Source organism: Dipodomys merriami, unplaced genomic scaffold, assembly GCF_024711535.1.
Source record: "Dipodomys merriami isolate MVZ:Mamm:240054 unplaced genomic scaffold, mDipMer1.0.p SCAF_33, whole genome shotgun sequence".
Lineage (NCBI taxonomy): Eukaryota > Metazoa > Chordata > Mammalia > Rodentia > Heteromyidae > Dipodomys > Dipodomys merriami.
The window spans coordinates 5096210-5113352 of NW_027204826.1; the positions used below are offsets into that span (position 1 = coordinate 5096210).

At 48.6% G+C, this 17143-nt stretch overlaps 1 protein-coding gene across 7 annotated transcripts in view; it reads right to left on the minus strand.

Annotated features, from left to right (window-relative positions):
• Lrrc49 (leucine rich repeat containing 49) overlaps positions 1-6777 on the minus strand; it is a 50521-nt gene extending 43744 nt beyond the window's left edge. For 2 of the 7 annotated variants that reach the window (XM_070042986.1, XM_070042984.1), the window contains exons 1-3: positions 6592-6772; positions 6005-6061; positions 3955-4042 (exon numbers count right to left, since the gene is read on the minus strand). In XM_070042986.1, coding sequence (XP_069899087.1) covers positions 3955-3987 — 33 coding nt within the window. In that variant the 5' untranslated portion in view covers positions 3988-4042; positions 6005-6061; positions 6592-6772. Of the gene's footprint in view, positions 1-3954; positions 4043-6004; positions 6062-6417; positions 6473-6591 lie in introns of those variants that run through there. The other 5 variants (XM_070042980.1, XM_070042983.1, XM_070042981.1 and 2 more) reach the window with 5 other exon arrangements.
• Between the last annotated feature and the right edge of the window lie 10366 nt (positions 6778-17143).

Consider the following 17143-nt stretch of genomic DNA (forward strand, 5'->3'; position numbering starts at 1 on the left):
CTTCAAAACACCAAAGAGTTTATCACAGCAAGCTACACAGCATGACTCTGCTACAGGACATGGAGGGTGATGTGAGGCCCCCCAGGTTCCCTGTGGCCCCTGCCCGTCCACCACCTCGCAAGATGCCACAGTGCGTGCAGGAAAGCTGCCGGGGGCTCCCGTCACACGCTGTCCCCACACAAGCGTGCCCAGAATTCAGAATAACCTGTCTGCACAATGTGTCTGACTATTTATTACTTCATGAAAATGACTAAGGATGGGATGGAGGCATAGAATGATGGGGGGTTCTAGAAAAGGAGGTAATATTTGAGTGGTAAGTCAAAGAAGAGAGAATTGAGAGGACGCTGAATTTCCCTGCAGGGAGGGAAGTGCATCCATGCAGAACACAGCTATGGACCTGGTTGACAGAGGCCTAGGCTGGAAACAGAGCCTAAGGCTCCCACAGAGCTGAGCTACTCAAACCAAGCCCTATGGGACAGAGGAGTGCAGGCTCTTTGGAGGCCCTGCAAATGTGTGCTAATAGTTCAAGTCGAGCCACACACAGATCCCATTAAAAAGCTCCAGGGCAATGGGTTTGTGGGTCATCAGGAATTTCATACCTTGCTGCTGCTCACTTTTCAGTACTGGAGATTGAACCCAGGGCCTTGCACATGCTAAGCAGGCATTCCACCAATTGAACTATACCCTCAGACCTTTTTCTTGTGTTCTGTATCTTGAGACAGTATCTCACTACCCTTACCCAGGTTGACCTCAAATATATGATCCTCTTGCCTCTGCCTCCCAAGTAGCTGGAAATACAGGCATGCACTGCCACACCTGGCTACAAGTAACTTCTTGAACAAAATAATGTATTCATATCCCACTTTTTAAAGTAATACAATGTTACGGAGTAATGACATGACATCATATTCACCCATAAACTAATTGTTCCATGACCATCTGCTTTCAGGATCCTCAACCAACCATGATTTAGTAAATGGATTTGGAATAAAAAAATCAGATGGTTAAAAACAAACAAAAAGCAATCTAAACTGGATGTTGTTGCTTACACCTGTAATCTTAGCTATCAGGAGATTGAGATCTGAGGACTGCAATTTGAAGCTAGCACAAGCAGAAAGTCCAAAAGATTCATCTCCCATTTATCACCTAATGATCAAACTAGAGGAGTAGCTCAAACAGTAGAATGCCAGCTTTGACAAAGACAAACAAGTCTACTGATTAATTGTAATTTAAAGACCAACTGATTAAAGATAGCCATCAGAGAAAGACAATAAAGCAAAGGACAATAATCTCCATTTCTCTTGTTAATTAGGTATATTTCTTTTGTTAATCCTTAATTTAGCAGGTAATTTTACACTTTGTAAGACTTGGAATAGAGAAGCAAAATCAATAAATTTCATTTATGCTCAGTGAATAAAGGAACTTGTCCTCCAACAATTCAGACTCTCAAGAGAGTGTCCACTTGCATATGTCATCTGGGTCTATATGTGGGTGTTTATGTACCACACCTGTAAATGGATGGATGCTTAAAATGCCCATTAAATGGATTGTGTCCTCTGTGGCTGCCCATTTCTCACATACTGTGCCCTCTTCTTTCTACATCCCTAAGCTCTTAAGAGACAAACTCACTTTGCACTCCTTAGTCTTGGTAGGATATCAGTTCAATCAACAGGCAATCAGAAGATAAATTACCTTTTCAGTTTACTAAAGTTTAACTGAAAATTCTATTTTTGTGTGTTTTTTTCTATTAAGATAACTAGAAATTCTTATTTTTTAGTATAAAATGCTGAATGAAATCAGCCATAGGTGTCATGGTAGTCTACAATTGTCAGGAATGCCCACTGTACTATGTGTGAGGGACGTGGTAGATGGAGGCATGAGTGGATAGATGGCCAGAAGGGTGGATAGAACAGTAGGAGAGGATGGACAGAGGGTAGATGGACAGGTATGGGGGTGGATGGACAGAATGATAGATGGGAAGAAGGGCAGATGAACAGGTGGGAGGGGATGGACAGTGGTATATTGCAGAGGGGTGGATGGGCAGAGGGGCGGATGGGCAGAGGGGCATCTGCAGGTCCGTGGAGCACCTGACTATACTTGCTCAGCTGACTCGAGGTTTCCCAGTGACTCACAAAGACTTGAGGAGTTGTGAACAGCCCCTCACCTCCACATGTTGCCCAATTCCGAATTAGGTACTAGGCCAATGAGGCAGATTAAATGAGATTTCATCACATAGTGGAGTCCCTGGAACATTTGGCTCTTGAGAAAACTCAAAGATGCAGAGGCCAACGCTGAACAATGTTTCAAAATGCCCAAAAGAAATCACATACCAAAGTTTACACTAACTCAGCTTATACAAAGATCGAGTTTCTTTATTTTTGACTTAGCATATCATTTGTTAATTTGTGCTGACAGATGATATGTTTGATTAGTTTTGAAAATAAGAAATGAGCTGAAATTAATAATAATGGGTTAAGTATTAGAGCACAGTTGATTAGAAAAGTCCCAAGCTTTTCCTGATAAAGAACCATTTATAATAGGCCCCCAGGCAATGGTGGTTTCATAGAAGGGTCATTCAAGAGTTACAGGCTGTGTGACCTGGTTTGCAGGACTTGGCCTAGACCTCTGGAGGAGGCCCAGGGGACATGACGCAGTGCATTTACAACTGCTGATTTGATGCCAAATCAACATTCTGCCACAGGCAAGGACTCCAAATCTTCTAAGAAAAGCCACTTAGGCTCATTTTTCCCTAATTTATTTCAAATTTCTACTATGTGGGTTATTATTTAGAAGACTTTATCTTTCAGATCCACAAAATCAACCCCTCCATAATAGTCCTCCAGGGGGCTGGGAAGTTGGCTCAGTGGTAGAGCATGAGGCCCTGGGTTCGATTCCTCGGCACCACATTAGCAGAAAAACCAGGAAGTGGTGCTGTGGCTCAAGAGGTAGAGTGCTAGCCTTGACTGAAGTGCTGAGGGACAGCACCTAGGCCCAGAGTTCCAGCCTCACAACCAAAAAACAGTAACAACCCATAATAGTCCCCTATTAGCAAATATCTAGTAATACTCTCTGCCTTAATCAGATCGACCTGGCCAGCCAACCACACCACTGTATCCCAACTACTTGAAGCTCAAGAAAAGCTTGGGAAGAGCAGTTAAACTTTAAGTTTGTTAACAAATGCAAAGAACGCCAAGGGCCCTGTGGCTCAAAAGCCTGTAATTCTAGCTACTTAGGATGCTGAGACTGCAGACCAAGGTTTGAAAACCAGCCTGGGCGCAAAAGTCTATGAGACTCTTATCTCCAATTAACCAGTAAAAAGCCAGAAGTAAAGGGGTGACTCAAATGCTAGAGTACTAGCCTTGAACAAAAAAGCTCAGGAACAGTGGCCAGGCCCTGAGTTCAAGCCCCATAGCTGGCACAATGAGAGATTCACCATGCAATCATAAAAACTCTTGAGGCTTACATGTACAGTGTGGCATAAGCAAGGGCCTGAGGCATCCACTCTGCGAACATGCATGGGATCAATCACAGACACCTCCTGCACTGTGGAACTAAAGCTACACCATGGTAGAGATCAGCCACTGGACTAGACAAGAGCAGAGGACACAGGAAAGAGAAAACACAGGCCAGATAAGGAAGGCCTAGAAATACTGCAAAACAGGTTGTGGGACAATAAAATGGCCTTGTGTCCATGTAGCGATGCAATCAGTCATGGAGGGACCGCTGCTGCTCAGTCTTCTCCCAAAGATACAGCAAACGTGTGAGGGAGAAAGCACGCTGTGGGGGATGTAGAGACACAGTCCCTGAGTTAAACAACTGCCTAGCCAATGTGGTCAGCAATAAACCGTTTCACTCTGACATTCAGTCTATCGAGCTATAATAGCAAAACATTATTAAAACCGCATCCCTTTGGAAATGAGGGGATGAACCCACTGCCCTGGCCACTGACAATACCTTGCCTGCTTGAGTAGTTTCTTTCCAGGTCATGTTGTAAGAGCCTACCCGGAAATGGTGGCGTTTCTCTGTTAATCTTGAAATCAACCTGAAAAACATTATTTAGAAACCACAGGTTTTTAAATCAACAGGTAAGTAATGAAAGTAATTAAAAAGCAACACACAGCTGAACACTGGTGGCTCCTGTCATCCTAGCTACTCAGGAGTCTGAGATCTGAGGATCACGGTTCAAAGCCAGCCTGTGCAGCAAAGTCCATGAGACTCTTAGCTCTTAGCTCAGGGCTAGCGTCAAGGCCCTGAATTCAAGCCCCAGGACTGGCACAAATAAAAAAATCACAATAATTGACACCAAGTAAAAGATGCCACACAAGGGCCAGCTACTGAGTGGCCCACCCTTGGGACATGCCCCAGCAGAAAGATCCACAGGGACACAGGCAACTTTGTGGCATTCCAGGGTTGGGATATGGGCGAGGAGGATCGGAAATCAGTTTATGAATGTAGGGTACTTTCTGGAGAGAGACAAAAAGATGGGCAAGTGGACAGAGGCAGAGGCCATACCATGTCTGGCAGTACCTCCTGAGGGGACACCTCAAAACAGTCTCAAGGGGACAGTTGAGGTGTATTTTACCCTTCATGACCTCAGGGGATCCTGAGATGGGAAGGAAGCATGCTCCATGCTGAGGACCTCTGTCTCAGCACACCATGTTCTACAGGAGGGAGGAAGGGGAGGGTCTCTGCTCAATTAAAAAGATGAAGCACGAAATAAAAACTAAGGGTGCTAGGGGAAAAAATCACTGTTGTATTCAATACGATTCCTTTTAAAGCACATTTAGTGAAAAATAATTTCAAATAATTTTCTGGAAGTACTGAGAAAAACAAAACATATCCTCCTCTGACAGCAAATGCTTACAGCTGACAGATATCCTTACAGGCTGGCAGTGCTACCTGCTACCCTCCCAGAGTCGCTACAGTAGCTTCTGCACTCTGCCTCGGACATACACGAGCTAATGTTTGTCCAGGTGTGGTCACTGCTGAAGTGACTGGTTTGGAAAGGATCTGACCAGACACCAGAGCTCCAGGAACATCCTAACAGTGGAACAGGATTCTTCCAGCAAAACCAACTAGGAAAACTGTAGATGGAGCCCACTGCCCTATTAGAGTAAGAACATTTCCAATGACTAGGGCTGGACCTGAGATGGCCAGAGGGCCAGTTTTCCAAGTCACCCACTCACATAGTGTAATCAGCTGCTACCTGCTGACGTAATAGAACATCCTTCCATCTCCCTCATGTCCATCCATCCATCCTCATGTCCATCCATCCACACTCTCCCATGCTATCGGTAAACTTGGAGCTTTACTTCAGTTTCTTCAATAACATCTACTGAACAATTTTTTTGTATGTGTGCCAGTCTTAGGGCTTGAACTCAGGGCCTGAAAGTTGTCCAAGCTTCTTTTGCTCAAGGTTAGTACTCTACCACTTGAGCCACAGTGCCACTTCCTGTTTTGGGGGGTGTTTCTTTGCGGGAGGGTAGTTTAGTAGAGAAAAGAGTCTCATAGACTTTCCTGCCTGGGGTGGCTTCATAACCACAATCTTCGGATTTTCAGCTTCCTGAGATGGATCTCATATTCCAACATTATTAAAACATTCTACACAACCTTAAATTTAACAGTCCTTTGTCTCCCCTGATTGTAAATAAAATCTGTGGTTTGGCCCTCCCAAACTGCCACCTTTCACTCCTTCTAAGATGACACCAGTAGTGAGATATACATACCCACTTCTAACAAAGAGAATACTTCCAATTAAACTATGACATGCCATCAATTTAAAGAAAGACCTTTCCTTCAGAAATGCTTAAATATTGAAAAAAAATTACCTCTTACAATTAATGAAATGACATCGAGATTTCAAAAGAGGGCTAATGCAGGCTTTATGCTGGCAGAAAAGTAAGAATCAGCTTAAGTTTCTAGGTTAGACTACTCTTTAAATCGCGCTACTATTTGTGAATAACAATTTATCTTCACTTTAAACACCAGATTGCTGAAATCTTACTTTGTTCTTTTCAGGAAGGGAAGATGTCTGAATAACCAGATGAAGCCCACAGTTCACCTGAAACATAAAACAAAAAAAAAAAATCAAATTGCGAAATGCGTTCTTAGATACAACCATCACCTCCTCCCCCGACAAAGAAGATAAGAGTTAGAAAATCAGAACGCAACAGAATGTCCTATTTTTGTTTCTGGTTAAATTATCATGGATTGCAGAGTGGCTGACATCAATAAAATCACATCTAAGAATCAAATCCCCAACATGTCCGGGATCAATAGAATCCTCCTAGTGCTTCGGCCTTTGGGCCCTTGCCATTTCAGGTCTAAGTTGAATGTAAATCGGGTGAAGGAGGCGCGAAGCCCTAATAATAGATTCCTTTCCCAATTAAATTTAAGTACGGGACTGGAGGCATTTACATGACCCTGGGCTGCGACACGACCTCCTCCCGCGATGTCGGGGCGGCCCCCACCCCTGGACACCGGGGCCGGTCACGGTCCCACCCCCGCCCCAACGAACCCGGACCCCCGGCCTCCCGCAGACAGTGGCTCGGAAAGAGCCGAACCCGGGCGCCGGCGCCGGCCGAGCCCCACCTACGTTGTTCGCGGCCCGGCCCGAGGCGGAGCGGTACCTCCCGGGAATCATGGCGGGCCAGCAAGGGATGCTCGACCCTCGGAGGAGGCGACGCCGCCACGGAGACGCAGACGCACCGGAGGGGCCGTCTCCTGGGCAACCGGCTCACTGGTTACCATGGAAACCACCATTTCCGGTTGGTCCTCCTCTTTCCCCGCCCCCCCCCACCCCGGTCCCCAGTTCGAATGGTCGACCCGGCCATGACGTCTTTGGGCTGTGCGTGTGAAGGGGGAGGCGAGGGAACCGGTGAGACCGCTATGCCTCGGTCTACCACCCCGACTTCGGGAAAACGGAGCAAACCAAGCGGGAAAAGGCCGGGCACGGCGGTCGCTATGACAACCGCCACTTCCGGTCCACCGCTCTTTCTGCCCCCCACCCTCCCCACACGGCCCGTGCGACGTTGGATCCGGTGCGGGTCCTGGCGTTCGGGCCCTCCCCGGAGAGCTTCCGGTGGCCGGAGACGGCGGCGGCGGGGGGGACGGCGGCGATGGCAGGGTCGCAGCACCGCCGGGCAGTCACCGTGAGCACCGGAGGACGGCGGCCGGCAGCTGACGGCCTCGACCCGCCGAGGGTCGCGGAAGGCGCCCCAGATCGGCCTGGCACCCCGTCTCCAAGGCTTGTCTTCCCGTCTGTCAATCTAGGGGCGTCTTGGCCGAGACCCCAAAGCCCACCTAGGGGTTCTCTGCAGTGAAGGGATCCCGAGGGTTCCTTCCTCTCCTTCCTCAGAATGCACCTTGGGGTGCCGAGGTACCTCCAGTTGCCTTAGGTTTGATTTGAGCAAATCTGTGTTTGCCTAACGTGGTACTGTCAGGTCTACAAAGGGACACCTCCCTACCTCTTGGCTGTTTCCGCCCAATATGTTACCTAGGTAACTGGCACACCTGGAAGCAGCCCCCTTCCCCTCCTGCTAGGTCACATCCTGGGCTACCTCTGGTCACATGCCTCCCATCTGACCTTAGGAGGGTCCCAGACCCTGAGGTCACATCAGGATCCAGTGTAGCCACATCTTTCCCCCACCTGGCACACCTCTTCCTGTCCCTGGCCTAGGTAAGTCCTGGCCTCCGGGTGGGTCGCCCCTTCCTTTTTCAAGCATGCCTCTCCACCATGCACGGCAGGGGCAGCCGTTTGGTAAATAAACTTCTTTTCCTGCTTGAATAGAGCATGGCGGTCTCTTCATCAGCTACCTAACGAAACCTATCTATTTAATATACCTTACAAGTACATAAACACCTGGGAGGGTCAGGGGCCAAAGTCATAGGGGAGGAGCTCACCTGTGACCCAATGCCTGCAATCCTGGCTACCGGGGTGGCTGACAACTGGAAGGTTGCAGTTGGAGGCCAGCCCAGACAACATTAACTTGGAAGTAGAAAACAACCAGTGAAGAACAGGGCTGGAGGCCTGGCACAAAGATGTCTTGATAGGCTGGCAAGTGTGAGGATCTGAATTTTAAGTCAAGTACTGCCCCCCCCCCCAAGTAAATGATAGGGCTGGTGGCCAGTGGCTCATACCTATAATCCTAGCTACTCAGCAGACTGAGATATGAGAATCGCAGTTCAAAGCCAGCCTGGGCAGGAAAGTCTGTGAGACTTATCTCCAATAAACTATACAGAAAAAGGCGGTAGTGTGCTGTGGCTCAAGTGGTAGAGCGCTAGCCTTCAGCACAAAGAGGCTCAGGGACAGTGCCCAGGCCCTGAAGCCCCAGGATCTGCAAAATATAAAAATAAATAAAATGATAGGGGAGGAGAGCTGTGGAGCTGCTGACTAAAGATGAGGCTCCTAATATATAGCATTTTACCACTTCTAAATTCAACCATTTGGGACCGTGCCTCCAGTCCTATTCTTTAGTTGCTTTTTAGAAAGGGTCCTGGGTTTGGCCTGGAGCTGGCCTCAAATCTCTATCCTCCTACCAGAGCCTCCTGCATGCCACCACACCTGCCTTTTTGTTGAGATTTAGTGTCCCCTCTTCCTCATTCTTTTGCAACCTCTTTTCCCTGTTTCATTATGGGGCAGATTTTGGTTTGTCAGCTTATCCTGGCATCTGGGAAGTGTAGAAGCTGAAATTCCCTGACTGCTTGCTTTTCTACTAACCTCTATCTTTCCTCCTCTCTTCTTACCCTGGTAAAATATTGAAGCATGGGTAATCAATCACCACTACCTATGCTCACAACTACTTCCTCTCCTGGGCCTAAGACTATTCATCTGCAAAACTGATTTACTACTTACTGCATACACACACACACACACATACACACACACACACACACACACACACACACACACACACACACACACACACACTATTTTGTTGGTACTTGAGTGTTTAAACTCAGGGCTTTATGCATGCTACCTCTGAGCTATGCCTCCAACCCTTTTCAGCACCTGCTAGGGTCTTGATTTTTTTTTTTGTCCTGGGAGCCTGGATTATAATCCTATTTACATTTCCTATCATAGATGTGGTGATGGGCCTGTGCTACCATGCCCAGCCTTTTCTGTTGAGATGGGATTTCGAAACCCTCTTCTGGTTGATTCTGAAGCCTGTAGTTAGCCACCTTCAGTCTTCAATGGTCTCATTTTAGGCCTAAATGCCCTCAGACACAAGGTGGAGTTACTGAGCTGCAGTGCCTATAAACAGCTCAGCAGCCAAATGACAGTTTGGGAACTGAAGGGAACTTGGGGGATGATCTAGTCCCTGTTTATTTTGCAACTGAGAGCAAGAACTAATCTGGAGTAAACCCTGGTTGTCTCTACAACCAACCCAGCCTTTCCAGGCCCCTGCTTAGCAGTGATTGGATACTGAAGCTGGGTGCACTTCCAAGTCCCACTGAACAGATTTTTCCAGAATCATTTCATCAAGCTCATGAGATCTTGTAAGCAAGCTTTTCACCAAGGGAGTCTGCCTTCCACGTCCTGAGTTCAGTGGACACTCAGTTAATATTTGTGAAATAAATGATAAGGGTGGAGCATGTTTTGACAACATCTAGTTGCTGCAAATCTTCCCAGTGTCCTCTGAAGGCGGTTGCTCCTAACACAGACTCGCTCCCTTTGTGGGTGGGTGGGTCTCTCTCTAGCTTCCCCCAAAGATGTCATGAGTGGAAGGAACATGGGAAAATCATCCACTCGAAATGTTTCCATGAAATGAGGCACCAAAAGCTGGAAGTGGAGTTATGGTTCAAGTAGTAGAGCACCAGCCTTGAGTGAAAAAGTTAAAGGATAATGCCCAGGCTGAGTTCAAGCCTCAGTACCAACGTATAGTCCACAATTTCTTCCCCTCCCACCAAGAGATAATGTGTCTCACCTCATGACTTTGGGTTGGCCAATGGGACACCAGTGGCAAAGGTACCACACACTGACCTCAAAGGGGCCCGAGCCCTAGACCCAGCATAGAAATGAGCCTACACCAGCTTGCTGAAGACAAGAAGCCATGGTCGCTCTAACTTCTTGGGAGGCAGATGTGGGGGGAATTGAAGTTCGAGAACCAGGTCAACTTCCCTACCAACCCATGCAATTCTAAATGGCAGGGTCATTTGTTACACAGCAAACACTGCCTAATACACATTCCCCTGGCATTACCCTTCCCATGGAGAAGCCATCTTGTTTCCCTGTTCACTCCTCGCCAAAGCCTTCACCTTCCCACCTGCTACCTCTAATGCTCCAGCTAGTCTTTCTGATTGTGTGTGACCCTTTACTCAGCTGAAGGAATTGCTGATATAAGAGCAGGCCGACTGGAGGTGTGGACTGAGAGAATCTCAGCTTGGCGATCTGTCTTTAAAAGTTAGGGCCTTCCTCTCCCAGGCCCTGGGATTGTCTTGGAGGGCATGTCCTCCATCTCTAGGCACTCCACAGTTCAGATCTGAAGTTTCCGACTACCCCAGGCACTCAGAGCTTCCTTAGATTCTGCCTATGGAACTTTGTTCTCTGTCTAAATTTCCTCTTATTTTATTTCATTTAAAAATTTTTATTTTGTGCTGGTCCAGGGCTTGACCTCAGTGTCTAGGCATCATTCATGAGCTTTAGTGAGTGAACAAGGCTAGCTCTCCACCACTTGAGGTAAGAGTCTCACTGGTTTTACTTAGCCCAGGTTGGCTTCGAACCACAAGCCTCAGATCTCAGCCTCCTGAGCAGCTATGCTAACCCGCATGAGCCACTGGCATCTGGCCTGAATTTCCTGTTTTATTAAAGAGTGGCAGTTATTTGCCTCCTTTTTGACAATATCTCTTTAGCACACCTTGGGAAACCTCAAATCACTCCATGACTTGATCTCAGCCTCAACCACAAGCCTGAGCCCCCAGGGCTGGATCTCTCAAGAAGCCATTTCCAAGTTCTCATCCTCCAAACTCATCTCTCCACTCTGATGATCAGTATTCATTCTCACTCATCCCATCAACTGGGACTAAAACTGAACACAACAGATCCAGTCTGTCAGGCACCAATGGTTCATGCCTGTCATCCCAGCTACTCAAAAGGCTGAGATCTGAGGATCATGGTTCAAAGCCAGCCCAGGCAGGAAAGTCTTTGAGACTCTTACCTCCAGTAAACCACCTGAAAGCTGGAAGTGGCACCGTGGCTCATAGACCACTAGCCTTGAGCAAAAGAGCTCAGGGACAGCGTCCAGGTCCTGAATTCAAGCCCCATGTCATAAAAATAAAAATACTTGGACTAATTCCAGCCTTTTTTTCCAATTATAATTTGACTCACAGTGGAGAAGAGATTTCCATGATGCATTTAAGAGATGAAAATGCTCTTCTAGCTTATAACCCTCTACTCCATGGGGCTGAGACCACTTCCCTTGAACCTGGACGGCCACAGAAACATGGAAAGCAGCCCGGGAGCATTTAGTTCTTTTCCTAAACATGGCAAAGCACAGCTTGGCTCGTGGCAATGCAGCAATATTTTGATGACAGCGTGTGGGCAGTTCTGCAGCCGCCCTGCCCATGACTCATCCATCCCAATCTATAAATGTCTATAAACCACCGGGGAAAACCACACTTCTCGGCTCGTGTCCTCCATCGCCAGAGTTGTTGCGGGAAAAGAATGTTACGCGGACGCTTTCCAAACTTAAACTGCTCCTTGGATTTTGTACCAACCTGAAATAGACAAAGCTCCAGTTTCTGAAGCTCTAGTGTCAGAAATGCGAAGGGCTAGAGTGTCAGAATCAAGTAGACTTTCCACTAAAGAATTACCTTTTCTTGAATAATATTCTCCTGCCAATAAAAGCCATAGAACCCCCAGTGGTTGGGCCAACAAGGGAAATCCCACATAGATAGATTCATAAGTCATCTGTAAATTTAGGGCATCATTGCAAAAAAGAGAATCCCACTCTGACTTGGAACTAACCGGTAGGAAGACCTCCAGATTCTGTATTTCTAGCTCTCCTCTGTCTTGCTTTGTAGGCTGTGTTGAATGTCTGTGGGCACCAGCTGCCTTCCCTGTGTCCAGGGCAGGGGCTAATGAATTCCCAGCAGTGGGAAGCCTCCTCTTACACATACACACGCATGCGTGCATGCGCTCATACACACACACACACACACACACACACACACACACACACACACACACACAGAACCTGCCATGGACGCAGCCCTAAATCTGCATGTGCGTATCCACAGCCCCTAGCCATGCTGAGGTGGGCATTACTGCCTGTTGCTCATGAATTTGCACAGAGTAATAGAAAGGGGGCTCTTCAAATGGGTCCAGACTTGCACGTTAGGCACTGATCATAATTCCTCCTCTGCCCTCCTCCCCCCTCCCACTCCCTAAGAGGCCCCCTTTCGCTTGCTCTTTAAATTTGCTTTGAGATTTGAGTTAACATACGTTTGTAATAGGAGGTTTGGGTGTGATATTTCCATGCCTGTAGACCCACACCTTAAACATCTTTCCTCGTTGTCTCTAATGATCCCTCCTCCTGCCTCTTTCTCAGACAGCAACTGATGGCTGTTATCACACTATCTATCTATCTATCTATCTATCTATCTATCTATCTATCTATCTATCTATCTATCTATCTGCCTACCTATCATCTGTATCTATCTATAATCTATCATCTAATCTATATCAACCATCATCTATATCATCTATCTATATCCATCATCTATATCTTATCTATTTATATTTATCATCTACTCATATATGACATATGTAACATATATAAATATATCCATACAGGGGACATATATTCATATATTATCACATATATTAATATATTCACACGTGATACACATGCCCCGTATGTTGTATGTATTATATATATATATGTGTGTATGTATATGTACATCCCACATCTCGCTTTGTCCTCTTCACCCTTGCTGACCCCTCCTCACCCCTCATCCCCTCCTCATTTCCTTTCACAACATGGTTGTCTTTTTGTTTGTTTGTCCCCACCCCCCTTTCCGGCTCCTACAGTGAGAGACAACATGCAACACGTCTTGCTTGGGGGATAGTCAGTCTAAATCTCACTTAACGTGGTCTCTGGTTCATCCATTTTCAGTTTACCTCACTTAACGTGAAGATCTCCAGTTCCATCTATTTTCTTCACCTACCCCCTATCTCCCAGCATATGACATAATCTCATTCTTCCTAATGGCTGATCAAAGCCCCATAGTGTCTGTACAATACATTTTCATCATCCATTCCCCCACTGGGGGGCACCTGGGTTGACTCATAATTTGTTTGTTGTGAATAGTGCTGTTGTCGCTGTGGGCCTGTGCTGACTCGGCTCTTCCATAGACACAGAATTGCTATGCTGGATTGGATGGTAATCTCATCCACTTCAAATCATTGGAGGAATTCCTTACTGACTTCTGTTGTGGCCTGACCTATACCCCAGCAGAAGGGAATCAGAGACACCCCCCCACCCACCCTGATCCTTGTCAACACCTGTTCTGGCTGGGGTGAGGTGGACGTCTACGTGTGGGTTTTGGTCTGCCTTTCCCTGTTGGTTGAGGATGATGAACTTTTCTCTGTGGGTTGATTGGCCGTTTATACTTCTTCCTTTGAAAAGCAGCTATTCAGTTCCTTTGCCCCTTTATCAATTGGGCTGTTATTTTGATGTTTAAATTGGGGGGGGTTAGTTATTCTAGATATTAATCCTCTTTAAGATGAACCAGAAACTGGGGATCAGAGCCAGTGATGAGTTTTAAAGCCTCCTGATAACTCTGGCGCACACTTAAAGAGTGGAGGGCCACCGATCAGAAGCACTGGTGAATGCTTTCCACTCCATCACCAGTGTCTTCCCACTTCTACATGACTTAATACTTCCGGCCTTGATCACTGAAGGGGAGGGGAGGGAGGGGAGAGGGGGCGCATTGTGATATAGCACCGAGGTATGAGTGGTAAGTTCTGCCTGACTCCCTGCCAAACTCAAGGCCAGGTCGCCTTGTTGGACTGTCAGAATCTTACATTTCTAGGTGAAAATCATGCCCCATCACTTAGCCCAGATGTGACCCTGAAAGGAAGTTTTGAGCTAAGTTACCCCAGATGTTTCATGGTTATGCAAGAAGGCAGAACAGAACATGCTTTCCTCACCAAATGAAAACACAGTGACGGGTTTTTCTGCAGCAGCTGTGGTTGGGAGATTGCAACACAGGGCAGCCTGGCTGTGTGCACCCCTCCCCTTTCCCCCTAGGGCAAAGGACAATGGAAGCAAAGAGAAAGGAAAAACAATGTTCTCAAGTTCACAGCTAATACTGAGCTGTGAAGGGCTGGGACATCTGGGGTGTGTCACCGTACAGGTGACAGAGCAACACAGAGTGTCACTTGGGACCAATTTACTCCCAAGGGCTCCTGGGGACCTGGCAGTGTTCACCAAGGCTTCAGACTGTGTGAGGTGAAGACTGAGAAACTAGGAAGCAAAAATTCTTTCCATCTGGGTGCTGCTGGCGCACACCAGTCATCCTTGCTCCTCAGGAGGCTGAGATCTGAGGAGCATGGTTCAAAGCCATCCCAGGCAGGAAAGTCTGTGAGACTTTTATCTCCAATGAACCCCCAGAAAACTGGAAGTGGAGCTGTGGTTCACAGTAGTGCTGATAAGCCATTATGGCCAACTTGACTGGACAGAGAAGCTCTGGGAAGTGATCAGGGCACACTTCTGGGTGGGTCTGGCATCAGTCAAGGGGGAAGGCAGGTTTGTTCTCACCTTCTTCCAGTTTGGCATCTTCTGGAAAGTAGGCAAAGCCAATGTAATGACATGAGAACTTGTGAAAGGAAACCACAGGATTCAAACAATGGAAACAAGCCCCCCTCCCCCAACTCTAGCACCCTAGGCTTTCCTCTCAGGCCTCTGTTTTTCTCCCTCTCTGTGGTGCTGGGGGGTGAGCCAGGGTCATATGGTGCCAGGCAAGCAAGTAAAGCACTCTATCACTGGGCTACCCCCAGCCCTCCTTCCCTCCCCACCAGATATCCCATCCATTACAGGGCACGCCTCAGGGCCCTCTGTGTCTCTGGCGTAGCCTGGCCTGTGGGTTAGAAGCCACGCTAATTAGGCACCAAGTGTTTGCCACAAAGGGGATGACAAATGAGGAAGAACTCAGAGTCATGGTTTACAAACTCTTTCCACCTACGAATGCCAGCATTTCTCCATCCTAGCCACCCAAACTCTGCCCAGGTATCTGTGGGCATTACCCTTCTCATGCATGTTCACATGGGCTCACACATGATCACCCGTGTTCATGTTGAACACATGCCCCTATCTCTGGGCACTGCTGACACTTCCCTAGGTATAGCTGTGATTGCCAGGCTCCACAGGCTCCTGTAGCAGCTGATGAGGGGGGCCAGGACAAAAGCTGGGTGATCTGGTCTTACTCCATGACAAAGATCACTCAATCATGTGTCCCCTTTATGTGTCCGCTCACTCCGTGGACTCCCAAGGCCCTATTCTCCTCACTCACACAGCTTTCAGTTTTACTTCGCTGTCCCCAGTGTTCCACGGAGCTCTGATGAGTAGCCACAGGGTGGAAACAAAGGGTGGGCCTGGACTCCGGCAAACACTCACAGCAGATGCTGACCTGGCGTCCAGATCACTAGTCCTTTCTGACACTGGAGGCTTTGTGAGTGTCAGTCTTGCAGTGCTTGTCTCCTGCTGCTTGCCCCTGGGTGACTTCTCTCCTGAGAGGAGCATTGGTCCTTCCTTTATAGATCGTGCGTGCATGTGCACATGCATGTGTTTGGTCATGCCATTATAGATTATGTGTGGGTATGTTTGTGTGCTCAAAGCCTCACAATCTCTCTTGGCTTTTCTGTCAAGGCTGGTGCTCTATTACTGGAGCCATAGCTTCACATCCAACGTTTTACTGGTTAATTGGAGATAAGAATCTCATGGATTTTTCTGCGCAGGCTGGTTTTGGACTGTAGTCCTCAGATCTCAACCTCCCCTGTAGCAGGATTACAGGTGTGACCGTTGGTCCCTGGCTCCTTAACAGATTTCTGGTGTGATCACTGGTTCCTGGAAGAGGCCAGACTCATCCCTGACCTGTAAAGGCCAGTCTGGGTCTTCCTGGGACCCACACACAGCTTTTGTCTGTGTGTCACTAGATCAGAATGAGCGAGAGGGAAATGCGAAGTCTATACACACTTTTACATCATAAAACTTGGTGCACCTGAGGAATCCATCTTTGACTTCATCTTTTAGGAGAGTTCTGGGCTTCAATGTTGAGGGGGAGAGGAACAGAAAGAGGAAGGGAGAAAGGAAGAGGAAGGAAGGAAGGAAGGATGGATGGAAAGAAGGAAGGGGGGGGAAGAACGGAAGGAGAGGAAAAAGAAGGGAATGGGAGGGGAGGGGAGAGTGGGGAAAGGGAGAGCTGTCCTTGTTGGGCTCCTGGGTGGCTCCCGGGCCCGGCCCAGGCTCCAGGACCGCGTGCTGCCCTCCCTGCGGTGGCCCTGCTTCCTGAGCCCACAAACGACGCCTGGGCAGCGCGGGCCGGGTTGGGAGCGCCAGCGGTGACACCGCAGCTCGAGCTCCGGACGAGCAGCCCGGGGAAGCCCTCGGGTCGCGTCCCGGGCGTGCCTGGTGCCTCCTAGCCGGGCGGACGCCGGCCTGGGGCTCCAGGGGTTTGAGTCCCCCATCCCCACCCCCGCGATCGTACTGCCTGGAGCCGACCTGCGGGGACTGAAGGCGTCCGGACCGGCATTACAGGCGGAGCCGCCTCTCCCCCACAGAGACCCGGCCGAGGCTCTCTGCCTGTGGCTGCCAGCGATCACACGAAGCTGAGGAACGGGAGGCGCTGCGCCTGCGGGCAGCCTGGAGGGAGGACACCCGGCCCGACTGCCGGGACCCCGCACACGCATCATCCCAGGATGGCCCCGCAGGCGGCCCGCAGAGACCACAGCCCGGGGCGGGGCCACCAAGAAGGGGCGGGGCCACGAGCACCATCGGAGGCGTGGCTACACGGAGGGGCGTGGCCATTCCAGGGTGGGGCCAATCAGGGAGGAGCCGACGGCGCTCGCTGGGACCGGGCCGCAGGAGGCGTGGCCATGCGGAGGGGCGGAGCCAGAGCGCGACCCGGTCCGTCCGTCCTCCCC